The 26,878-nt window shown below is 39.0% G+C and overlaps 1 protein-coding gene across 1 annotated transcript in view; it reads right to left on the reverse strand.

The window, feature by feature from the left end:
• The window catches only part of WDR70 (WD repeat domain 70), a 307,839-nt gene extending 284,512 nt beyond the window's left edge, over positions 1 to 23,327 (reverse strand). Inside the window, exons 1-5 of the mRNA XM_044232523.1 lie at positions 23,247 to 23,327; positions 23,086 to 23,151; positions 20,321 to 20,404; positions 12,733 to 12,853; positions 7,156 to 7,351 (exon numbers count right to left, since the gene is read on the reverse strand). Of these exons, the coding sequence (XP_044088458.1) occupies positions 7,156 to 7,351; positions 12,733 to 12,853; positions 20,321 to 20,404; positions 23,086 to 23,151; positions 23,247 to 23,271 (492 nt within the window). The 5' untranslated portion in view covers positions 23,272 to 23,327. The remainder of the gene's footprint in view (positions 1 to 7,155; positions 7,352 to 12,732; positions 12,854 to 20,320; positions 20,405 to 23,085; positions 23,152 to 23,246) is intronic.
• Between the last annotated feature and the right edge of the window lie 3,551 nt (positions 23,328 to 26,878).

Raw genomic sequence — 26,878 nt, forward strand, 5'->3', positions numbered from 1 at the left:
AAACATTTTGGGGCATAAAGCTTTCTCTAAATTTCCTCAGGTTAGACTCCCAGAAGTAATATCACTGAGATTAGAGGATTGTTAGGCTCTCAATACTTGGTAATATAGTTTCAATAAGAAAAACAACTGTCAGGGGCCCCTGGGTGACTCAGATGGTGAAGTGACTGCCTTCGGCTCAGGTCATGATCCTGGAGTCCTGGGACTGAGTCCCACATCAGGCTCCCTGCTCAGTGGGGAGTCTGCTCCTCCCTCTGGCACCCCCCCATCTCATGCTCTCTCTCCTCTTTCTCTCTCTCTCTCAAATAAATAAATAAAATCTTTAATAAAAATAAAAATAAATAAAATAAAAACAACTGTCAGAGCTATGGCTCAACTCAAAGACAATTTACTCATTCATAGTCCTTTGCAGACCACGATGGTTATGATTTAAGAGGTGTAATTCAAGATAAGGATAAAAAGATCTAAAAATGGGTGTGATATAGCAGCAGGCCGAGTCGGGTTGAGTCCCGCATTGGGCTCCCTGCTTCACAGGGAGTCTGCTTCTCCCTCTGCACCTTCCCCTGCTTGTGCTGTCTCTCACTCTCTCTTTCTCAAATAAATAAATGAAATCTTTAAAAAAAAAAAAAAAAGTCTAAAAACTGAAGGATTCCATTCAAGGCCAATATAATTTATCCAAATCTAAGAAGGCCACTGCAAAGCCACATTCACAACACTTCCAAGTTTCCAAACTGTCTGTTTTACCCACCATCTCTGTCCTAGGCCTGGAAATGGTGGTTACAATATATATCCAAAAGAGAAACAGAAGGAGAATTGGAACATAATTGGCATAAGAAATCTCCCACTCCTATTTTATCTACCTTCCAAAGTTTTAGTTAATCCATTAACAATGCTAATAAATTTTGAATTATCAATTAGTGTACACTTTAAAATTAAGGCTGTTATTGGAACATTCATCAACAGCCTTGCTTTGCACATTATTTTATCTGCATATTCTTTTACTAGGCTTACCAAAAAAGGCACACCCATCAAAAGACTTAAACAATTTTCTTTCAAAAGATTCCATGCATACAACCTTATAAAACAAACAAACAAACAAACAAAAACAGAAAATAGGGGCAACTGGTTGACTCAGTCAGTTAAGTGACTGATTCTTAATTTCAGCTCAGGTCATGATCTCAGGGTTCTGGGATCGGACCCCACATTGGGCTCCTGCTTGGCAGGGAACCTTCTCCCTGTCTCTCTGCCTCCCACCCCCGGCTCATGCTTGCTTGCTCTCTCTCTCTCATACACTCTCTCCCTTTGTCCCAAATAAATAAGTAAAATCTTTAAAAGAAAAAAAAGAAAGAAAGAAAGAAAGAAAAGAAAAGAAAACAAACAAACCAAAAAACGCACACACCCAGAAAACTGTTATAGTCTCCTGAAATGCTTGAATTACAGCCAGGAAAGACTAAAGATTACAAACAAGCTTCCGAGCCCATACCCAAGCACAGCTTGGTAAGTGAGGAAGTGCACAGCTGCACTTTGGGTTTACTCACACATCAGCTCTATATCAAAGGTCTGGTCTTCTTTATCAACTTCCTATTCTAGGCAAGTTGATTTCTGGATCATCTGAAATCTAACTTTGTAAATTGTGCCTTTGTGCCTGCCATTTACTCTTCCTAGACAGGATGTGGCCGACCCCCACCTTGCTCAACAAAATGTAACCCTCTACAAGGCTCATTCAAACTCCATGCCCTCCAGAAAGCTGCTCTTCTGTGTACTGATCTCTAGAGTTGATCTCATCAGCCTCATCTTTCCACTTACCCCTAATAGGAACACTCAGCCATGCACTAATCACATGACATGTCACCACCTGACATGCACTTGCATACATCAGAGCCTTCAGTATAGCAATTTTCTGCCTGCTCACAACACCCTTCTTTTTTTCCATTCTCTCTTTCCCAGCCTCTTGTCAGCCTTGCAGACCTGTATTAATCAGCTCAGGCTCTCCAATAAAATACCACAAACTAGAGAGCTAATCATCAGAAATTTATTTTCTCACAGTTCTGAATGCCAGACGTCTAAGGTCAAGGTAATTTTGTTTCTGCTGAGAGCTTTCCTCCTGGCTTGGAGATGTCCACCTTTTTGCTTTGTTATATGCAGACCTGGCTCTTTGGTGTCTCTCTTCCTACAAGCAAACTAAATCTTTAAGATCAGGGTCCACCCCTACGATGTAATTTAACCTTTATTACTTCCAAAGAGTCTCATGTCCAAATGCAGCCATACTGGGGGTTAGGGCTTCAACACATGAATTTTGAGGGCACACAAAAATTCACTCACAATATTCTGACATTTCATGATCAACCTAAATTTATCCATATGTGCTTGAAAAGAAAATATCAAATAAGGGTTCTATACATGTTCAGTAGAGAAAACATATGCATTCATATTGTTCACTACGATACTCTTACTGTTTGTTTTAAGGATTTCTGAATCTCCATTATGATTGTAGATTTGTCTATTCCTCATTATTCCTGTCAATTATTTTTGTTTAATAAATATTTCTGTCAATTTTTGCTTTAAATATATTGTGTTAGATTGAGAGATTAAGAAATGCCAAATTTGGGGCGCCTGGGTGGCTCAGTGGGTTGGGCCGCTGCCTTCGGCTCAGGTCATGATCTCAGGGTCCTGGGATCGAGTCCCGCATCGGGCTCTCTGCTCGGCAGGGAGCCTGCTTCCTCCTCTCTCTCTGCCTGCCTCTCTGCCTACTTGTGATCTCTCTCTATCAAATAAATAAATGAAATCTTTAAAAAAAAAAAAAAGAAATGCCAAATTTTCCTGGAAGATAACTTGTTCCCTTTAGCATTAAGTAATGACACTCACTTGGCTAATTAGGTTAATAATGACTTAAAGATTATTTTGTCGTAAGTCAATTTTGTAAGATTAATCAGTTATCTTTTGGTTAGTATTTTCCTGCTATTTTTTATTCCTCTTCCCTTCAAACTTTCTGGTCATCACATTTTAGGTGTATCACTCATAAACAGAATGTATCTGAATATTTAAATCTACTCTGAGAATTTTAAGTAGCAATTTGAGTCCACTTACATCTACTGCGAATACTGATACATCTGTATTTGTGCCTACCGCCTTATTTTTCTATCTCTGTTTACCAAGATTTTCCTCTACGTCTTTTTTCTCCTTTCCTGTCTTTTACTAGAATGATTGAGTCTTCTTCAGAGGCAGATTAAGAGTATTGCAATGGAAGTGGTGCACACAGTAAGGGGGTGCATTTTCTGTAAAGAACCTTAAAACAGGGGCACCTGGGTGGCTCAGTGGGTTAAGCCTCTGCCTTCGGCTCAGATCATGATCCCACGGTCCTGGGATCGAGCCCCGCATCGGGCTCTCTGCTCTGCAGGGAGCCTGCTTCCTCCTCTCTCTCTGCCTGCCTCTCTGCCTACTTGTGATCTCTGTCAGATAAATAAAGAAAAAATCTTTTAAAAAAAAAAAAAAAGAACCTTAAAACAGAGGCACCTGGGTGGCTCAGTTGGTTAAGTGTCTGCCTTCGGCTCAGGCTATGATCTGAGTCCCCGGATGGAGCCCTTCTTAGCAGAAGGGAGGGAGAAAAGGTTCTCTCTCTGCCCTTCACCCTACTTGTGCGCTTTCTCTCTCTCTCTCAAATAAATAAAAATCTTAAAAAAAAAAAAAAATAGGGCACGTGGGTGGCTCAGTGGGTTAAAGGCTCTGCCTTCCACTCAGGTCATGATCCCAGGGTCCTGGGATCGAGCCCTGCATTGGGCTCTCTGCTCAGTGGGGAGCCTGCTTCTCCCCTTTCTCTGCCTGCCTTTCTGCCTACTTGTGATCTCTCTCCGTCAAATAAATAAAATCTTTTAAAAAAAAATCTTAAAAAAAAAAGAACCTTAAAACAGTAATAAAATCATCCAAAGATGAGTCTGTTTTTCATTATCACCATTTGCTGGCAATTCTAAAAATGTCAGATTAGAAATTTTTTATTGATTTTTACTATGATTAGTGCTGAATTTTGATAATATATATTAGCTTTAAAGTGGCATATTTTTATTCTTTCAAAAAACATTTTATTCTACCTGAAGTTAATTTACAGAACTCCCAGTTAGACAGTCGGCACCACACCACATACATGCACAGACATACTCTGATATGTATGTTTATAGATAATGTTTTGAGTGGTTCAGAATCATTCAAACTTACTTCAAGGGTAGTTTCATATCTCTAATCCTTGTTGTACTACATGTTTCTGCATTTAAACAGCAGATCCAAAATAAACTGATATATTAAAGAAACAATACTTGAGTACCTCCCATTCTGTTATTCTTTGAGAAAAAAAAACAAAAGATGGGAGACTAGGTTGGCAGAAGAATTCAAAAGGGCAACGTTTGAACACCTTTATTATTTTCACCAACAACATTCTAAAGCAGATCATTTGATGACAATATTTATCATAATCTGCCATTTTTTTATTTTTATGTAAGAAAAAATATATATATATTTTAGTGAAGGGGTATTTTTTTTTAAGATTTTACTTATTTATTTGACAGAGAGAGAGAGAGAGAGATCACAAGAAGGCAGAGAAGGCAGAGAGAAGGGGAAGCAGGCTCCCTGCAGAGCAGGGAGCCTGATGCGGGGCTCAATCCTAAGACCCTGAGATCATGACCTAAGCCAAAGGCAGAGGCCCAACATGATGAGCCACCCAGGTGCCCCGAAAAGAGGTATTTTTTTAAAGCCACTAGAATGGATATCAAGATTAAAAAAAAAAATAGAGGAATGGCGTGTCTGGGTGATGGACATTGGGGAGGGTATGTATTGTGCTGAGTACTGTGTATTGTGTAACACTGATGAATCACTGACCTGTACCCCTGAAAAAAATAATATATTATATGTTAATAATAATTAAAAATAAATAAAATTTAAAAATTAAAAAAAGAAATGGTCAACATTGCAGTTTCAGGAATCTATTATGAAACAAGATTTTTTTTTAAGATTTTATTTATTTACTTGAGAGGGAGAGTGATCCAAGAGTGAGCACAAGCCAGGGGGAGAGGCAAAAGGGGAAGCAGACTCCCCACTGAGCAGGGAGCCCATGCAGGGCTCGACTGGGATCAGGACTTGAGCTGAGGGCAGACGATTAACTGATTGAACCATTCAGGTGCCCCATGAAAAAAGATTTTCTTTTCTTTCTTTTTTTTTTTTTGTTTTTTAAAAACATCTTGAAACAAGATTTTTTAATGAAACTACCAAATTTATCCTTATGTGCCTCTTTTTTTAATTTCACATACACGTGCCCACACACATACATGTATGTGTATATATATGTATACACACACACACACATCTCGGGTTTCAACTGAAAACTATTTTTCAAAATTAAAATTAAAAGCTTTCTTTGATTTGTCTCCCCCTCTGATTTCCCCCGTCTCACTTCTCCATGACAGACTGCAGACTCTGAGAAACAAACTGAGGGTTTTGGAGGGGAGGAGAGTGGGGGATTGGGTGAGCCTGGTGGTGGGTATTAAGGAGGGCATTATTTTTTTTATTATTTTTTATTTAAAATTCAATTAACCAAGGTATAGTACATCATTGGCTTTTTTTTTCCAATTTATTTATTTTCAGAAAAACAGTATTCATTATTTTTTCACCACACCCAGTGCTCCATGCAAGCTGTGCCCTCTATAATACCCACCACCTGGTACCCCAACCTCCCACCCCCACCCCCCGCCACTTCAAACCCCTCAGACTGTTTTTCAGAGTCCATAGTCTCTCATGGTTCACCTCCCCTTCCAATTTACCCAAATTCCCTACTCCTCTCTAACGCCCCTTGTCCTCCATGCTATTTGTTATGCAAGAAGGGCATGTATTACATGGAGCACTGGATGTGGGGCGTAAACAATGAATTTTGGAACACTGAAAAAAAATAAAATAAAATAACTTTTTAAATAAATAAATAAAATGAAAGCTTTCTTTGATCTGCGACCCCCAGGTGGCTCAGTTGGTTCAGAGTCCCACTCTCGGTTTCTGCTCAGGTCATGGTATCAGGGTGGTGAGATGGAACCTTCCGTTGGGCTCCACCCTCGGCATGGCATCAGCTTGAGATTCTTTCTCCCTCCCTCTGTTCCTCCCCTGTTCACATGCTCTCCTCTCTCTCTGTCTCTAAAATAAATTAAAAAATCTTTAAAAGGCTTTCTTTACCTATGAATTAACAGATTGATAAATTTGGTATACTGGTACTGAATAAGATTATGCAAAGAATGGCCATTTTGTAAAGTCACTGACAGATTTGCAAAAGCTGTTTCTTTTCTGATCATTATTTGTTTCATCTCAATTATTATGGAAAATAACTTATCACAGAGGAGAGTGGTATTAAAAAATGATCTACTCCTACTGTGAAATACACAAAGTATACCAATGGTTTTCTTTTACTATTTTGAGGTTATACAATTTATTTCTATTCTTTGGGCAATTACTCTTAAAATTATACCTTTCATACTTAAACTAATTTGAAGTTAATTAATAGCTCTAGCCTCCTTCCAAATAATAGAAGGATTTCCAACTGAATGAACTGATTCCACTCTCCTATATTTCACATTATTGATCACAGTAATTTTCGATCCACTTTGTTTTTAAATTGCCCTAAATCAAGGCAACTGGGTGGCTCATTCAGTTAAGCAGCTGCTTTAGGCATAGGTCATGATTTCATGGGTCCTGGGAAAAACCCCACATGGGGCTCCCTGCTCAGCCAGAAGTCCGCTTCTCCCTCTACCCCTACCCCCATTCATGTACATGAGCTTGTTCTCTCTCTCAAATAGATAAAATCTTTTTTAAAAAATCACCCTAAATTTATTAATTACTATTATTTATAGTAATGCTTGTAGTAATGCTTATGGTAATGCTCAATGCTTATGCCGATTTAACAAAATGTCTGTCAACTCCTTTTTTTAAGACATTGCTTCCTACTGCCCATTTATTATTTGAGTTATATTTCCTTGTTCCTGAAGTACATCCTTTAGAGTTTTTTCAACAAGGGCTATCAGTAGTAAGCTCAAAACTGTTCTTTATTTGCTCTCACTTGCGAATAACAGTTAGCAGGGAAATGATCCTTACACTACCCCCAGTGAACTGTTCCATTACTACTGATACACTTACCTCCTCCTCCTCTGAATCACCATCATCATCATCTTCTTCTTCTACTTCTTCATAAAGAGGTGGAGGTAAAGGACCAAGGATATCTTCCTCAATATGATTACTTGGCTCTTTCGTCATTTTAAGGGGCAAAGGAGGGCCAATTAACTCATCATCAGAAGAACCAGAACTCTCTTCACTCTCACTGCTGCTTGTATCCCTGAAAATACAAAAACAGAAACTCTTTGTCTCTGCCGCAATGAAGAACACACTCTAGAGATGGTACAGATTTCCTAAGAAACCTGCTTCTCCTTTTAACAGCTGGGTTTTTGTTTTAATTAATTAAATATGTGTAATTTGTTAAATTTGTATTCAAGCATTAAATGTGTAACTCAGATATTATTTTATCTTAAGAAAGTAAGTTTCTGGGGCACCTGGGTGGCTTAGTGGTGGCTTAGTGGCTTAAGCCTCTGCCTTCAGCTCAGGTCATGGTCTCAGGGTCCTGGGATTGAGCCCCGCATCGGGCTCTCTGCTCAGTGGGGAGCCTGCTTCCCTTCCTCTCTCTCTCTGCCTGCCTCTCTGCCTACTTGTGATCTCTGTCAAATAAATAAATAAAATCTTTTAAAAAAAAAAGAAGAAAGTAAGTTTCTTTTGTCTACTTATCTTTTTTTTTTTAAAGATTTTATTTATTTATTTGACACAGAGAGATCACAAGTAGGCAGAGAGGCAGGCAGAGAGAGAGAGAGAGAGAGAGGAGGAAGCAGGCTCCCTGCTGAGCAGAGAGCCCGATGTGGGACTCGATCCCAGGACCCTGAGATCATGACCTGAGCCGAAGGCAGCGGCCCAACCCACTGAGCCACCCAGGCGCCCCTTTTGTCTACTTATCTTAACCTAAACAAAAAGTCACAGCAATTATATGTTAGAGGCTCATTAGGGCCTCCTCACTCATAAAGAGCCAGCAGAACAACTGGAATGTGGAAGAAAAACTACAAAATATTACATCCATTAGAAAGAAAACCACATGATAACCAATGCTTCTGCTCACTATATCTGAATCCAATCACTGTTTACCACAGGAGCACATACAGTCAGCCATGTAAGAAAGTGAATATTACTCCCAAAATGTTTCAATGTATTTTCTGAAATACAAATCATTTCTCAGTTTTAATTCATGTTTGCTGAGTTTCTAAAAATGTTCTATGTAGCATCCTTGGATTCTAAAACTATCTTACTGTAGAGAGTATTCTAATGATTCTCAACTGTTTTTCTACCCAGCACATCTGTAAACTGTTACACACATCTCTAAAGTCTCTATCACACTCCTCTAGGCATTCTGAAAGCCACCACCATCCACCATCCCTCCTACACAACCCCAAAAGGGTTGAGAATTACATTCCTAATTACAACAATTAACATATCAAATATTTTATAAAATTCAAAGTATTATTGCCATCTACTAAATATTTCTTATATGTGTTCACTGCTGTCTCTAGCACCTAAATGATGCCTGACATATAACAGGCACCCAATATCCACGGATACTCATCTACGTTCACTACTGAAGGGAATACATACATACATGTTATCCATATACAAAGGTTACTACCTTTGTTTGGAGCAAGCAAACCTCCACAAAGGGAATTTCTTGTTTTTGCAATGGGTTAGCTCACTGTGCTCCAGCCCCATAGGCTTTCTTTCAAACTAAACAGGTTAAGCTTGGTCCAGCATGAGTGTCTTTGAACTTGCAGTCCCCTCTGCTGGAACTGATTGTTAAATGGCCTCTTTCTCTTCATTCAGGTGTCCTCAAAGAGGCCTTATGTGCCCACTTTCTGCTTTCTCGAACACAGCCCTATCAGTCACCATTGTCTTCATTACTTTACTTGGGTTATTTTTATCATACACCTCACTAAATTATCTTATATAATTGGTTACTTAGTTGTTTATAATCTGTTATCCATCTCCTCAGATACCCCACAACAATATGAGCTCAGAGATCTCATCTGACTTGCTAATTACTATAGCCCCAATGCCTAAACTAGTGCCTAACCCACAACAGATGTTCAACAAATCACAGTTGAATGACTGAATAGATTTTTATTAGAGTAGTCACACTCCAAAATTTTCTCCCTTGTCATTAAGTCACAAATTCCCAACTATACTAGTTTAGAAATCACACTTTCTTAATGCAAAATTATTCAGAGCACAGAGAGTTCTAAACTACAATGTTAATACTTAGCACCTATGCTTTAAATGACTTAACTAATTCAGAAGCACTGAACTGAGAACTCAACGAATCCAAGCTGATTTCTTTTTTTTTCTTTTCTTCTTTTATTTTATTCTTTTTCAGTGTTCCAAAATCCATTCTTTATGCACCACACCCAGTGCTCCATGTAATACCCAGTGCCCTCCATAATACCCACCATCCAAACTGATTTCATGATGGATTAGACAGTCCTAATACTGACACGAAACTGGATGGAATGTATCTGCTTCTATGCAGCTTCTAGTTCCATTTCTGTCTTTTTGCTTCTAATATACACAAGCCAAGAAAATAAACAATTTTTAACATAGTTTCAATTTCTGAAAAACAAAGTCCATGAAATTATGCCCAAAAATGTCCATGACAGAAAACAGAACACATTCCATGTTTAAAATACACCTTAATTAAATGTGCTATCAAAATATGAACCAGAGCCTAAAAAACAATATGTATCTGAAGGAAAAACAGAGGACTAAAACCTAGTATTTTTCTCAGCTGACTTTTTATTTTTTTAAGATTTTGTTTATTTACTTGACAGAGAGAGAGAAAGCACAAGCAGGGAGAGCATCCGTGGGAGAGGGACAAACAGACTCCCCACTAAGCAGGGAGCCTGATGTGGGGTTCGATCTCAGGACCCCGGGATCACAAAAGGCAGATGCTAAAATGACTGAGCTGCCCAGATGCGCCTCACCTGACTTTCTGAAAGAGAGTTTAGCTAAGCATAAATATGTAACTGTACAATTTAATATAGGAACTAAATCAGAAACAAAATTCATTCTTTCTGGTATTAATTTTTTTTTTATTTTATTCATTCAACAGAGAGAGAAAGCACAAGCAAGTGGAGCAGCAGGCAAAGGGAGAGGGAGAAGCAGGCTCCCCACTGAGCTAGGAGCCTAAATTGGTGCTTGATCCCAGGACCCTAGGATCATGACCTGAGCCGAAAGTAGACACCCAACCAATAGAGCCATGCAGGCGCCACTGGTACTAATTTCTTTAGAGGAAATGCAAATGTCTAAACAATTCCTACTTTACAGATTTAGAGTATATGAATACTTCTCTCCTATCCTGTAGCTATATTTCATAGAATAAATGACATATTTCTTTCCAGCTTTTGATGTGTAAATAGTACTTCCATCCATACACCATTTCTTTAAATCCAAGAAAAGTAGTAGTTTTAGATGACTTCCTCTAAAACAAATTTTAGCAACACTATAGATATTTTTAAAAATTATTTATATGTTTTGTGGGGGTGCCTTGCTGCCTCATTTGGTGGGGTCTGCAACTCTCAACCTCAGGGCTGCGGGTTCAAGTGCCATACTGGTTGTAGAGATTACTTAAGAAAATAAAATCTCGGGACGCCTGGGTGGCTCAGTTGGTTGGACGACTGCCTTCGGCTCAGGGCGTGATCCTGGAGTCCCGGGATCGAGTCCCACATCCGGCTCCCAGCTCCATGGGGAGTCTGCTTCGCTCTCTGACCTTCTCCTCGCTCATGCTCTCTCTCACTGTCTCTCTCTCTCAAATAAATAAATAAAATCTTTAAAAAAAAAAAAAAAAGAAAGAAAAGAAAATCTCAAAAAAAAATTAATTTGTATGCTTTGTGAAACAGACTCTTAATATATCACAAAGGAAAAAAACCAACCTGAAATTTGTTTAAAATATATAGGACTGAATAAAACACACCAAGAGAGCAGAAGAGGAATTCCAGAACCAAATTCAAATTATCATAAGAAATAATTTGTAAATAACATCAAGTATGCATTTAAAGATAGTAAAGAAGATGACCACCCTGTAATGACTACTGAACATCCATAATATAAAATAGAAAACTACTCTGGAATCATACCTCACTTTACATACTGGAATCAGATAGAGAATAGATACTGGAATCAGATAGAGAATAAGATAAGCCAAAGCCACACACCCCCACAAAAAAAAGTTGGACTCCTACCTCACACCATATCAGAATTAACTCAAAATGAATCAATGACCAAAATATAAGAGCTAAAACCATAAATCTCTTCAGGTGCCTAGGTGGCTCAATCAAACAAAGCATCTGCCTTCGGCTCAGGTCATGACCCCAGGGTGCTGAGATCAAGCTCCACACTGGGCTCTCCTGCTCAGCTGGGAGTCTGCTTCTCCCTCTGCCTGCTTGTGCTCCCCACCACCCAATCAAATAAATAAAATCTTTTAAAAATTTAAAAAATAAATAAAACCATAAAACTCTTAAAAGAAAAACAAGGAGAAATCTTCACAAACTATACTTTGGCAATGGATTCTCAAGGTGGTACCAAAAGGATAAACAACAAAAAGAAAAAATATGTAAGTTGGACTTCATCAAAATTAAAAACTTCAATATGCCAAAGTACATTATTAAGAAAGTGAAAAGACAGTGGTGCTGGCTGGCTCAGTTGGTACAGAATGTGACTCCTGTTCTTGGGGGTATGAGTTCAAGCTCTACATGTGGCAGAAAGTTTACTTTAAAAAAATATTTAAAAAAGTGAAAAGCCTGGGGTGCTCAGTCAGTTAAGCCTCTGCCTTTGGTTCAGGTCATGATCCCAGGGTCCTGGGATTGAGCCCCGCATCAGGCTCTCTGTTCAGCAGGAAGCCTGCTTCTCCCTTTCCCACTCCCCTTGCCTGTGTTCCCTCTCTCACTGTGTCTCTCTGTGTCAAATAAAGAAATAAAATCTTTTTTTAAAAAGTCCTTAACGAACATGTACTTTCTTATTTATTTAAAAATGTGTGGGGCGCCTGGGTGGCTCAGTGGGTTAAGCCTCTGCCTTTGGCTCAGGTCATGATCTCAGGGCCCTGGGATCGAGCCCCGCATCGGGCTCTCTGCTCAGAAGGCAGCCTACTTCCCCCTCTCTCTCTGCCTGCTGCTCTGCCTACTTGTGATCTCTCTCCCTCTGTCAAATAAATAAAATCTTTTTAAAAAAATAAAAAATTAAAATGTGTATTGGTTTAGAAAATTTCAAGAAAATTCTTTTTAATTATGGGCTTTCTCCCCTCAAGGAAAAGGTCTTTCTCCCCTCAAGGAAAAGGTCACCACCTTTCTCAGGACTAAAAAAGACTGCTTCCCACTGTGTCAACACATAGTAATTGTGGTGACCAATAAGAGAAGCTGCCATTTGCTTCATAATTTCTGAGAAAACTAAAATCTGATAGTGTTTATTTGCTGACCTCTAATTAGAACTAAAAATCTTTAACAAGAAAAAATCAGTTTCTTAGAACAAAATCAGTCTTAATCCTCTTTCTTTACAAAAACTATCAGTTTCGATTATCTGAGATTAAACACCTAAATGGGAATGATAGTTTAATGGAATCTTTTTGAGAAAGTCAAGCACCTGGAAGACGATTTAGAGCCATCTCTGACTACGTGTGACCCTGAAGATGTTGGTTCAATATCTTCATTTTGCCTTCTTAATTCTTTCTCTCTGTTCATTTCTTCCTCTTTTTCTCTTGCTTCTGTAAAGATTTAAAAAAAATTTCAATAGTTATGACTTCAAAAATTTGTCAGGATCAATAAAGGCTAAAAATTAATATAGTCAAAGTGATGCAATTTAAAGTAGTGCCAGTAACAACAAAAACTTATCAACCTAAGTACCCAAATTGGGAAACCAACTGAACTACTGTACAGGGACAGGTGGGTGGCTCAGTCGGTTGAGTGTCTACCTCTGGCCAAGGCCATGATCTCAGAGGCTTAGAATCGAGTCCCCAGTCAGGCTCCCTGCCCAGGAGTGAGTTCAGTCTGCTTCTCCCTCTCCTTGCCATTCCCCCTCCTTGAGCTCTGTATCTCTCTGACAAACACATAAAATCTTTAAACAATTAATTAATTTAATACAACCAATAAAAATAGTGATGGAAAATATATAAATCTGGGAAAATAATAACAGACAAGCTAAGCAAAATTAACATGTGAATAGTATGTGAATGACACGGCACTAACGGGGCAGCTGAATGACTTAGTCACTAAAGCACACTTGACTTCAGGGTTGTGGGTTTGAGCCCCACATGGGGTAGAAAGATTCCTTAAAAATAAAATCTTAAAAGGGGGCCTGGGTGGCTCAGTGGGTTGCAGCCTCTGCCTTCAGCTTGGGTCATGATCCCAGGATCGAGCCCCTCATTGGGCTCTCTGTTCGGTGGGAAGCCTGCTTTCCCCCTCTCTCTCTGCCTGCCTCTCTGCCTGCTTGTGATCTGTCTGCCAAATAAATAAATAAAATCTTAAAAAAAAAATCTTAGGGGCGCCTGGGTGGCTCAGTGGGTTAAAGCCCCTGCCTTCAGCTCAGGTCATGATCCCACAGTCCTGGGATCCAGCCCCACATCGGGCTCTCTGCTCCTTGGGGAGCCTGCTTCCTCCTCTCTCTCTGCCTGCCTCTCTGCCTACTTGTGATCTCTGTCAAATAAATAAAATCTTTAAAAATAAATAAAAATATTTTAAAAATAAAAAGAGGGGCACCTGGGTGGCTCAGTCAGTTAAGCATCTACCTTTGACTCAGGTCGTGATCCCAGCACCCTGGGATCAAGCCCTGAGTCAGGCTCCCTGCTCAAGAGGGAGTGTGCTTCTCCCTCTCCCCGCTCCCAATTGTGCTCTCTCTTGCTCTCTCTCTCAAATAAGTAAATAAAATATTTAAATTAGTTAATGAATTAAGTAAATAAATTAAAATGAAAAGACGTGGAAGGTGACAAGTAAAAAATAAAGTGTCCAAAGGTAAGACTTTAGGTAACTTTACTTTTTATTTTTAATATATTTTAAACTATAAACTCAGAATTTTGTTCATTTCTGATGTTCCCCACTGGATTTGTGGTAAGGGACTTCCCACAAAAATCTTGAGAAATTTTCAGATTTCTAGAGTTATTTACCTTGGAAAGACAAAAAAAATTATCCAAAGAAATTTGATCTTTTTCCTCTGATAATGTCACTGTACAACTGGAGGGCACACAGGAAGGAACTGAGTTACTTAAATTGTTCTCAACTGCCACCATCCTCAATGGCCTAAGATAATCTTTAACATTTTTTTTCTTAATAATGAAAAACAATACACCTAAAGTTTAACCATATCACAAGGCACTTATTAATTGGAATGTTGTACTCTTTAGGGTCTTTTGTTGATAGGATATGGAGGATAAGAAATAAGATAACAAACATACATGGACAAGTAACTACATAGCCTTTTATTTCAAACGGAAGATAACACTACAGGATGAGGAAAGGCAAACACTATAGCTCTAGTTCATGCTGGTATTTTTTATGCTCACCACTGGGCTAAGGTGGGTGAGTTAGGTAATTCTGCACTCTGATGCTGAGGTTGAAAAAAAAATAAAAATTAAGAAGATAATGTCTAAATAGAAGAGTAAGCCTGCATGGCTCCTACCATCATCCTGCTTCTCCAGTCAATCCCTCCATACCCTCCAGGGTGAGAGGGGAGAGGTTGCGGGGGACCGGGGCGGGGGGGGTGAAACCACACTTGGACACTTGATCCTAGGCTCTGGTCTTGGGGCATTTCTGACCTTAATCAGTGAACAATACCTAGGCATACATTATTAGCTTCCTATACAGCAGCCATTTCTTCCTTTTCCCCTTGCTAAGAAAAACCACAACTTTCTCCAGGTAAGAGGAAGCAGGTGCTTCAGCAGATTCTGGGCCCCTCCCTGCCCAAACAGGTAAAGCTTGATTCCAAGTCCATTCTATTGTTCTTGCCAGTGGCTGTATTTCGGAACTAATGTTCCACACTAACACCAGCCTATAAGATATAAGAAGTCAGCTGGAGGAACATGTGAGAAAGGTTTTCTTACTACTAAAAAAAAAGATCTACAGAACAGTATCCTTTCAGCCTGTGGAGGTGGTCATCTGCTTGTAACAAAATTTCACTTATAATTTTGGGTGATGAGTACAGTCAGTTTAAAACAAGCCAATACCCTAAAACTGGCAAAGCAGAAAAAGGGGGGAAAACTTAAATGTTCCTCATGCCAGGACTCAGAAGATGGAAGAGCCCCATTCCAGAATTGTTTTCATGTGTAACACTAAATTTTTCTTATTTGAGTCATTTTTAATTAGGTCTTCTATGACTTCTTTGCAAATAACCACCTTATAATAACAACCTTAGTTTAACAAATATTACATCAGCTAATACATGGCGTTTACTATGTATCAGGTTTTTTTTTTAAAGATTTTATTTATTTATATATTTATTTATTTGTCAGAGAGAGAGAACTCCCGACAAAGGGTAGCATTTCATGCATTTTCATCAAATGTGGAAGCAAGTACACTGTCAGCACTGTAAAAATGCTCTGTATCTTCCCTTAACCAAAGTGAATTAACCTACTATCCAACACCTAATTTTATTCTTCCAAACACCTCATTTTATTGTTCTACTTTCAGTTACCAATTTTTGGATAGCCGTTTCTGAAAAGCTTCTCCACGTGTATGCAATTTTTGTCTAGGTAACAGCAAACTATACAAAAGTACCATCTCTCATCTGGGCTCATTCACACAAATTGCAGAGTCAAAGGAATATAATTTGGCACATAAAAATCTCAGAGCCAATCATTATAGCAATCACTTAACTTAAAGAAATGAGACTTAAAATAAAATGTAAAGGAAATAAAATTACCGTAAATATAAGCTAGAATAAATGTTTTCTCATCATGATACTCTTTTTACCCATGGGACTTAAACCTTGCTAAATGTTTTTGTTACTCTAACTTAAAAAACAATTCACTAGCTTACCAATTTCATGTAAATCTAAATTCAAAATATTTAATGCCAAAATACTAGGAAATTAAAAAATAAGAACATTTTAACTACATTAAATACATTTCTCCATTAAATATTTAGGGATGTAACTATTATGTACTAAGTTCTACTAGGCTTATACTTACAGTATAAAAGTGAAAACAAGGTTCTTATCCTCAATATGTGAAAAATATTAGGAAAAAATTTATAGTATTCTTTAAAGTGTTACAGATATAAAGGCAGGGAACAATTATTATGTCCAGACAGTTTTTTTAAAAATCCCTAGAAAAAGTAAAATATGTGTGAGGCCTTAAAAAATAAGGTAGGATTTAACCAGGTAAGAAGACCATTTCAAGTACACATACACACACAACTCTTTAAGCTTTTCTAATTTCTAAAATCTTTGGGACAGGTTTTCTTTTCAGGATCACTTAAAATCATATTCAAATCCTATTTTAACCATTTTTTCAAAGATGTTGTTTCCTATCCTACCACAGATAAGGCCCATAAATCCATCTAAAGCACAGGCATACCTAGGGACACCTGGGTGGCTCAGTCAGTTAAGCCTCTGTCTTTGGCTCAGGTCAGGATCTCAGGGCCCTGGGATTGAGCCCTGGGAAGGCGGGGGAAGCCCCCTCTTGCCCCCCCAGGGTCCCTACTCAGTAGGATTCTACTTCGCCCACTCCCTCTGCCCCTCCCCCTTGCACGCACTCACTCATGTGCTCTTTCTCCCTAATAATTTTTAATAAATAAAATACCCACACACCCAAAATAAGCATTTGAATAAATTTTTCTTCTCCATTTATCTCCTCATAGTATTATAGCTTTAAAAAGGACCTATGTCTTTCATATGTCCTAGACATACTTACTAGAGCTTTCAGAAAAAAAATCTTTAGAGGCCCCTAGGTGGCTCAGTTAAGCATCTTCCTTCAGCTCAGGCCATGATGCCAGAGTCCCAGAATTAAGTCCTATTTCAGGCTCCCTGCTCAGCGGAGAGCCTGTTTCTCCCTCTACCCCTCATCCCACTCATGTTCCCTTGTGCTCTCTCTTTCTCTCTCAAATAAATAATAAAATCTTAAAAAAAAAAAAAAATAGAAAATGAAAACACTTTAAAAAAACCACTTACACAATTATTTCCTGACATTTAACATAATGCATACTTTATTGAGGTTTTATAGTAATTCATCCTTTCTATGAGAGAATTTACCAACGAAAACAGTTCATATTCATATACACAAACTTGCTATTAAAAGGGACCATGGGGCGGGAGGGGGAGGGATGATTCACAGTTCTTATTTTCCTCAAACCTAATGTCAATGCCCTCAGAAAGACTCCAATACAATCACGAGATAAAGAATGCCCATATCTCAATTTTTGAACTTTCAAGAAAAACAAGTGAAACTTTGGATTCATGTGTTTAGATCAGGGGTAAAAACAGTGGTCCAAGTCCAAGAATAAAATGCTAAATCAAGAAAGTTCAACATGGGCGCCTGGGTGGCTCAGTCAGGTGAGCAACTGCCTTTGGCTCAGGTCGTGATCCTGAAGTCCCAGGATCGAGTCCCACATTGGTCTCCCAGCTCCACAGGGAGTCTGCTTCTCCCTCTGACCTTCTACCCTCTCATGTTTTTTCTTACTCACTCACTCTCTTAAAATAAGTTTTAAAAATCTTTAAAAAAAAAAAAGAAGAAGAAGAAGAAAGTTCAATATATTTAATTCATCCACAAATATCACAGGAGAATTTGGTCTTCCAATGATTTTTCAAATTTTAAAAATCTAGTAACTGTTCATTGTAATTACCCTTAGGTGCTAAATGCACACATGCTTTACTAAGAAAAAATGTAGGAGTTAAAAGTAATTGTTTTCAAAGTACTTTACTGTTTAAAAGGTACTATGCCACAAGATGGGGTCGGGAGGGAGACAAACCATAAGAGACTCTTAATCTCACAAAACAAACTGAGGGTTGCCGTGGGGAGCGGGGAAGGGAGAGGGTGGTGGGGTTATGGACATTGGGGAGGGTATGTGCTATGGTGAGTGCTGTGAAGTGTGTAAACCTGGCAACTCACAGACCTATACCCCTGGGGCTAACACATTATATGTTAATAAAAAAGAAAAAAATAAAATAAAAGGTACTATGACCAACATCTTAATCCCTTCAAGAAACTTGTAAGGGATCCCTTATTATCACTTCCACCTGACAGATGAGGAAATTAAGGATCCGAAATTTGAAAACCCACCAACATTATCTCTACTAGGATGTGCAGCTGACCCTCAAACCCAGGTCCTCCAACTCCAAATCCCAAGCTCTATAAAATGGGTGGGGCCATTTTAAAACTTTCTCCAAAGAAGCAGAATTTATTTTTTAAAAGGCAGTATTAGAGTTCTAAATTCAATCTTCTCAAGTATATATCAAGAACTTACCCTGGAAGGCATGGTACAGGGAACTATAAAACTTACTTAGCTGAACAGACAATCTCTGTTCCAAGTGTTTTGTTATCACAAGCTGAAAGAGGTCAAATACAAGAGAGCTATACTCTAAGAGCATAAGCGCTAACTAAAAAGGGTAATTTTTAAATTAAGTGGTTAAAGAATTTATAAATATGCCTCAAGTAGTAGCATGTCCTTGCATTCTGTCTGATGATATTATTTAATATTTTTAAGTGTGGTAGAGGTACTTCAGTTAAGTTTTTTAAAGGATCAGTATCTCTTAAAGACACATACTAAAGTATTTATGGGTGAAATCATGTGTCTCAGATTTGTATCAAAATAATCTGACAGGGGAAGAAAATGGAAATAACACCAGCTGTGCATTATTATAATTCTTAAATCTATGTGATAGGAGTTCATTACTATACTTTTGTATGTGTTTGAAACGTGTTATTAATGACAGTTCTTTTTTAAAAATAGTAGGTGGGCTTCTCGCCACAAAAAAAAAAACCTTATTCATCCAAAGACCCAAAAATTTCACAACAAGCTCATGTTCCAAATATTAGCTATTACTGCTATATAGTTTATCATTTTAAAACCAAAAAGGACAATTGCCAGAATATTCACTTAAATTTTTCCAGAAGTCCTGTCTCTGATTTCTAGCCCCTTTTGCGCTATCACGACACATCCATCTTTTCAGTGAAAGAATGATCTGAGTCTTATCCAAAGAAAGCAATGGAAGGGCACCAGGGTGGCTCAGTCGGTTAAGCATCTGCCTTCCACTCAGGTCATGATACCAGGGTCCTAGGACTGAGTCCCACATTGGGCTCTCTGCTCAGTGGGGAGCCTGCATCTCCTTCTCCCTCTGCCTGCCACTCTCCCGACTTGTGCACTTTCTCTTATGTAAATCTCCTATCTGGGTGGCTCAGTTGATTAGGCGACTGCCTTTGGCTCACGTCATGATCCTGGAGTCCTGCATCAGGCTCCCTGCTTGGCATGGAGTCTGCTTCTCTCTCTGACCCTCCCTCTTCTCATTCTCTCTCTCTCTCTCTCTCTCTCTCTCATTCTCGCTCTCAAATAAAGAAATAAAATATTTTGAAAAATTGAAAAAATTGAAAATTAAATAAAATCTTTTAAAAAAACCAAAGATCAAAAAACCAAGAAAGCAGTAGAGGAGTCAGTCTACTTGGAAGACCCTAAGGTGGTACCCAGAATTGCCGACCACCTGCTATCACACCAGACAGTCTGGAAATTATGGCCTTCGTTACATGTCTGATACAACTCATTAGTGCAAGGGTTCAACAGGAGCAGCCACATTCACTGTATGTCTCAATTTTCTATACTGTCTGAGTCAACAGTCAGTGGTGTACACAGCTCTCAGAGCCACCTCTCGCCCAGCCTTCCAAATACTGGTTCCGCTGTAAGCAGGAAAAGAAAAAAATGAAGTGAAAATCAGATACAGGTGGAAGGAGAGGTAATAAAGAAACTGCTATTTTGATTCTTATAAATTAATTTAGAATCCCTGTTTGTTCATAGCAGAACTGCCTTCAAAACGATTTTTAGCATTCAGACTTTCTTATCCTACTTAGATGCAACTTTTACCATGCTAAAATAAAAATAATAATAATAATAACCTCTGCTTCCAAAGGAACCAGCACATTTGGTCTTTTAACAGCTCTGAATTTTTTTTTCAGTCTAATAGTAACTGTCAACATACGTGTATAAGGCATATACAATATTTATACCAATAAAAGAGCCATAACTGAACTTCTTACCCAGTGTTTTCCGACTTCTTTCCACAGCTGTTCTTCGCGTTTGTTCAAACATTGCTTCCAAATCAAATGTGCGAGCTTTTTTTCCTAAACAGAAGTAAGTAGCAAACTGTGATCTTCTTGCATTAAGCTGGCCAAACTTTAGGTACTCCATAAACACTTATTAAATGATTGATAATCATTTAGTCTGTTTAATTTATAGCATGGCTACAAGAAAAATAGCTAGGAAGAAAGAGTTTACTTCCCAGGGAAATTTTAATGACAGTCTCATCATTAATCGGCCGACTTTCCCATCCTCCTTTAATTAATACACCTGGACTCTACCCCTGAAATCTACAACACTGGTCATAGGCAGAATGGAGAATGTTCATACCCTAATCTCTGGAACCAGGGAATATGTTACATTACAGGGCAAAAGAGACTTTGTAGATCTAATTAAGGTTATGGACTTCCAAACAGATTATCTTAGTTGGCCCTGTCTAATCACAGATGACCTTACAAGCAAAGATGCAGAACAGATGCAGCTAAAGTCAGAGAGATGTGAAGTGTGAGATGGACTGGAAATACTAGCTGAAGTTTTCAGATGATGACAGTAATGCAACCACCTTAAGAAGCGAAGAGATTCCCACCTGACAGCAAATAAGGAAACAGAGGCCTCAGCCCTAAAACTACAAGAAACTAAATTCTGACAACAACGTGAATGGGCTTGGAAGCAATATTATATTTGTTTTCATTGCCTTTTTTTTTTTTAAATAATGTCTACTTCATGTTAGTAAGAATATGGTAAAAATGTCCTTCTTACATAATACTGACTTTGGTATAAAATGAAACAACCTTTCTGAAGGGCATTATGACAAAATGTATCAATTAATTTTTAAAGATATATACCTAGGAGCACCTGGGTGGCAGTTAAGCATAGGACTCTTGATCTCAGTGTCATGAGTTCAAGCCCCAGGTTGGGCTCCACACTGGCTGGGAAGCCTGCTTAAAAAATAAATTTAAAAAATAAATAAATAGGGGCGCCTGGGTGGCTCAGTGGGTTAAAGCCTCTGCCTTCGGCTTAGGTCATGATCCCAGGGTCCTGGGATCGAGCCCCACATCGGCTCTCTGCTCGGCAGGGAGCCTGCTTCCTCCTCTCTCTGCCTGCCTCTCTGCCTACTTGTGATCTTTGTCTGTCAAATAAATAAATAAAATCTTTTTTAAAAAATAAATAAATTTTTAAAAATTAAAAAAAGGGTATATATCCAATGTTTTTGGTTACTTTTTAATATATTTTTATTACAGTCCCTTCTTTAGAAATTTATCCTATGGAAATCCTTTTTTACAAAAAAAAAAGGTTTATTCATAAAGATTTTTTTTTAGTATTACTAATAAAAGTTAGAATTAGAAACTATGTAGGCCAAAATTATGACACTTCTATTAAATGTACTATCCAGCCATTAAAAATGTTTTGGAAGAGCACATTATAATATGGAAAATCCTCCAAGTATTAAGAATTAAAATACATAATTAAGAATAACATAAAATTGTACATACATATGATCTTAACTTTCTTGATAAATGTACAACAGGAAAGAATAGAAAAATAACTTCTAAGTCTTGATTTCTAGATTATGCAATTATTAAGGATTTTACTTCTTCATTATTTGTTTTTCAGATTTTCTGCTATTAATATGTGTTACTTTTGAAATCAGGGAGGAAACTATTTTAAAGAACTGAAACAAAATTAAATAGTATAGGGACACCTGGGTGGCTCAGCCAGTTAAGCATCTGCCTTCACCTCAGGTCCTAATCCCCTGGTCCCAGGATGGAGCCCGGCATCGGGTTCCTTATTTCGCAGGGAGCCTGCTTCTTCCTCTGCCTATCACTCCCCCTGCTTGTGTGCTCACTCACTCTCTCTCTCTCTCTCTGGCAAATAAATAAAATCATTTTTAAAGACCGACAAAACAAAATACTATAGTAATACATAACTATATAGTATTTGTGTAAAATGACCAGCTACAGGTAAATATGTGGCAGAAGACATTACCATAATAAATGGGCATATGAACACCAACAAGAGACCTGGACATAACAGCCTGCTATTTGTTCCATCCAGGACCCAAGAGAAATGGGAAGAAGATTTACATTTGTTTCTCTTTTTTTTTCCAATTTATTTGTTTTCAGAAAAACAGCGTTCATTATTTTTTCACCACACCCAGTGCTCCATGCAATCCGTGCCCTCTATAATACCCACATTTGTTTCTTACAAGCAGTATGTTTTCAACAGATGACTACATCTCTGTTTGAAATGTTCTTCTTTATCTCACAGCAAGACTCTACAGAGAGACTGAAGTGACAATTCCGGGGAAGAAAGGCTTTAATCTAAAAGGATTTAGTAACTCTTATAATTATCACTCAATGCACCACTTGTTGCCAGAAAGGCCATCTCATTGCAGACCATAGTCAATGGTTAGCTCTCAGCCTCAGGACACAAAAAGACAACTCCTCCACGAACCAACACGTCCACAGCATAGGTCACAAAGCTATCTTTCCCACAAGCCTTCCCATACATGTCACCTTAGCTGGTCCCAACAGTCAAGCAAGAATTAGTGGATGGGAAAGAGACTACGGAGAAATTGCAAGGCATACACTCGAGCGAAAGTAACTAGGGCTTGGCGCAGCGGAGCGTGCGGACCAGAGGTGACAGCTGGGTCTCCTCTCTCAACCTGCCGTTCTTAAAAGTCCTGCAAAAGGAGACGGGGCTAAGCGTTAAGACGGTCACTCACCGAACCCCGTGAAGCCCATGGTGACCGCCAGCTGCGGATCCGGTCCGGACGCGTCTGAGCCTGTCACTGGAGCAAGAGGAGGAGGAGACCTCGTTAGTGCGGCGACCCCGGCGACCCCTAGCCCTCCCCGCCCTGCCTGGCATCGCCCCCACGGAACCCACCTTCGCTGGGCCCCGGGCGCTCCATGGCCAGCCGCCCGCCGCAGATCTAGCTACAGCCACAGCACAAACACCTGCGGAAGACTCGAGGCAAAACCAACAGGAAGTATCGTCTTGAAGAGACGCCGCCGCCAAGGCCAAGAGCGTCGCCTTCCGCGAGGGGATGGCGGTCCCCGGAGCTGCGCCGCCCTACCGGGTTGGCGGCGCATAAGCGCCGCCGAGATCACCTACTTACCCAACCCACTGGGTGGAAACATTACGTAGTTTGTGTCAGCACCCTTTCTTTTTCTCTTCCTACCTCCCTCCCTCCGTTCCTCCCTCCCTTCTTTTTTTCCCTACATTTTGTTCAGTAATTATATATGATTGGTATAATAAACACTTAGAAAAAGAAAGAATGAGTATACAGGTCCTACAAGCAACAAGTAAATCCTGTGGATACCCCCACCCTTTGGCAGTATTTCTCAATCTCCGTTGCGTATTAGTATCCCCTGGGGAGGTGTTTTGTTTTGTCTTCCCTTGATTGATTTGTTTTGTATTGAAGTACAGTTGACACAATGCTACATTAGTTTCAGACATTCAACATAGTGATTCAACAAGTCTATATATTATGCCCACGAGGGTAGCTACTATTTATCACCATACTACACTATTACAATACCCTTGACTGGATGGATCCCCTATCCTGTACCTTTTATACCCATGACCTATTCATTCCAGGACTGGAAGGAAGCCTATGTCTTCCCTCTCCCTTTCCCCTATTTTTGCCCATCCTTCTCCCTCTGGCAACCATCAGTTTGTTCTCTGTATTTATGGGTCTGTTTCTTCCTTTTGATTGTGTGTGTGTGTGTGTGTGTGTGTGTATGTGTGTTTCTTAGACTCTACATATCAGTAAAATTATATGATCTTTGTCTTTGTCTGACTTATTTCACTTTGCAGAAGGCTCCCTGGGTCCATCCACGTTGTTGCAAATGTCAAGATCTCATACATTTTTGTGAACACCCTTTATTTTTAAGATGCATTTACTGCCAAGGTGACACAGTCCTCACAGAATTCTAAAGAAAAACCAAAAAACTCCCTCTTAGCATTTTGTCCTTTTCTATGAGGAAATGCTCACAGTTCTCCACCCTTTGAGTATATTTTAAGGAAAAAATAGTATTTACTACATGACTGAAAAGTACACAGAAGCCTGTGTAGCTAAGATTGGCAAAAATGCGCTAAGGGCATTTGGCTTATTTGGTTAAGTGCCTGAATCTTGATCTCAGCTCAGGTCTTGATCTCAGGATCATGAGTTCAAGCCCTGTGTTGGGCTCCATGCTGGGAGAGGAGCCTACTTTAAAAAAAAAAAATCTCTAGGGACGCCTGGGTGGCTCAGTTGGTTAAGAGTCTGCCTTCAGCTCAGGTCATGATCTCAGGGTCCTGGGATGGAGTCCTGGATGGGGCTCCCTTGCCCAGCAGGCAGTCGGTTTCTCCCTCTCCTTCTGCCTCTGCCCCTACCCCTGCTTGTGCACAGTCTCTCTCAAATAAATAAAATCTTTTAAAAAATAAAGATAAATAAAATAAATGCTCTAAATCTTATATTCTTAGCCCAAGCCTCCCTCTAGCTATCAGTCATGATTGCTTATAGAGTTTCCCAGTCTACAGCAAGGGTTCCCAAAGCACTTTATTAACATATTTATTATATCTTTACTTCATATTTTATTCTAATTTCTTTATAACACAACTCCTTACCTGTGCTACAAACTAATGGTGTATTAATCTTTATATTTCTAAATTCTAGCAAAGCCATATATAGTCCTAATAAATGTTGCTGAATAAAAGTATTTTCATAGAGTTACTCATTAACCTAACTACTACACCTTAGTGTCCAATATTAAATTATGTTTTAGCTACGCACCCTAAATGATAATTATCACGTCTACTATCACTTCCATCGTTTTAAAATGCAAATGATTCACATGGCCCCCAAAGCCTTTCCAACCTCCTCATGTTCTATTTTCCACTATACCAGTCTTCTTTCAGCTCAATAAGCAGCCTCAGAGAATATCATGTTGGAAAACTCTGACTCTTCACCAGTCCCCATGCCCTTTATTGAATCCTACTCAATCTTCAGAACTTGCTTGATTTTTTTTTTGAAGACTTTATTTTTTTGACAGAGAAAAAGACAGCGAGAGAGAGAACACAAGCGAGGCGAATGGGAGAGGGAGAAGCAGGCTTCCCGCTGAGCAGGGAGCCTGATGTAGGGCTCAATCCTAAGACCCTGGGATCATGACCTCAGCCAAAGTCAGATGCTTAAGGACTGAGCCACACAGGTGCCCCTAATGAGGATACTTTTTAAAAGCTCTAAATACCTAGTAAGGTTAGTCTACTTAAATAGGGAGCTACTTGAGCAGTGGTTCACAAAGTGTATTCTGTGGATTCCTGTAAAGGGGTGCATGAGATCAAAATTATTTTCATGATGGGGCACCTGGGTGGCCCAATGGGTTAAGCCTCTGCTCAGGTCATGGTCTCAGGGTCCTGGGATCGAGCCTGCTTCCCCCTTTCCCTCTGCCTGCCTTTCTGCCTACTTGTGATATCTCTCTCTCTCTCTCGCTCTCTCGCTCTCTCTCTCTGCCAAATAAAATCTTTTAAAAAATTATTTTCATAATAATACTAAGACATTTGCTTTTTTCCTGCTATTGCCATTTGCACTTACAATGCAGAAGCAATAGTGGGTAAAACTGCCTCAGCATAAATCAAGGCAGTTACAAACAAATTGTTGTAGTAGTTCTTGTATTGTAATCCTGTTACATTCCCACTTTAAACACAAATGAATGAAATGAGTTTGTCACTTCAAGGAAAATAACTTACTATACTTGCTACTAATGGAAATTTGAGCTTTTAAGATAAAATTAGACTCCTGAGAAACTTACCAAGATCGTATCAAAGTTGTATCAACAACCATAAGCCTGACAAACTTCCTAATATTTGAAAATTTTTTGTTAAAAATTTTTCTTTTTTTTCTGTTAGTTAATGAAATATGTCAACATTTGGAAGTTCTGTATAACTTAGAGAACCAATATTTCCCAAATGACCAACACATAAAGTTACAGAATCATGCATGGATAGAAGGTCCAAAATATTAGACAAGTGGTTTTTAATTTAACAATTTCAAAAAAATTCACTGATGGTTTCAAATTCCACATCATAACTAACTTTTAAGAAGCTATACTACTTGGGGTAGCGTGCATGGGTGGCTCAGGAAGTTAAGCGGCTGCCTTTGGTTCAGGTCATGATTCCAGGTTCCTGGGATTGAGCTCCACATCAGGCTCCCTGCTCAACGAGGAGCCTGCTTTCCCATCTCCCCCCCCCCCACCCAACTCGTGAGCTCTCACTCTCTCTCAAATAAGTAAGTTTTTAAATTTTTTAAAAAGAAAAACTATACCATTTGGGATGCCTGGATGGCTCAGTTGGCCAACTGAGTGGCCAACTCTTAGTTTCAACTCAGGTCTTGATCTCAGAGTCATGAGTTCAACCTCTGTGTTGGGCTCCACTCTGGGAGTAGAGCCCACTTAAAAAACAAAACAAAACTATACCGCTTGTCAAGTTTTGGTAATCTATCAGAGAATAACATTCACAACTATCTAAAAAGGTCATTA

Source organism: Neovison vison, chromosome 1 (assembly GCF_020171115.1).
Source record: "Neovison vison isolate M4711 chromosome 1, ASM_NN_V1, whole genome shotgun sequence".
NCBI classification, from domain to species: Eukaryota; Metazoa; Chordata; class Mammalia; order Carnivora; family Mustelidae; genus Neogale; species Neogale vison.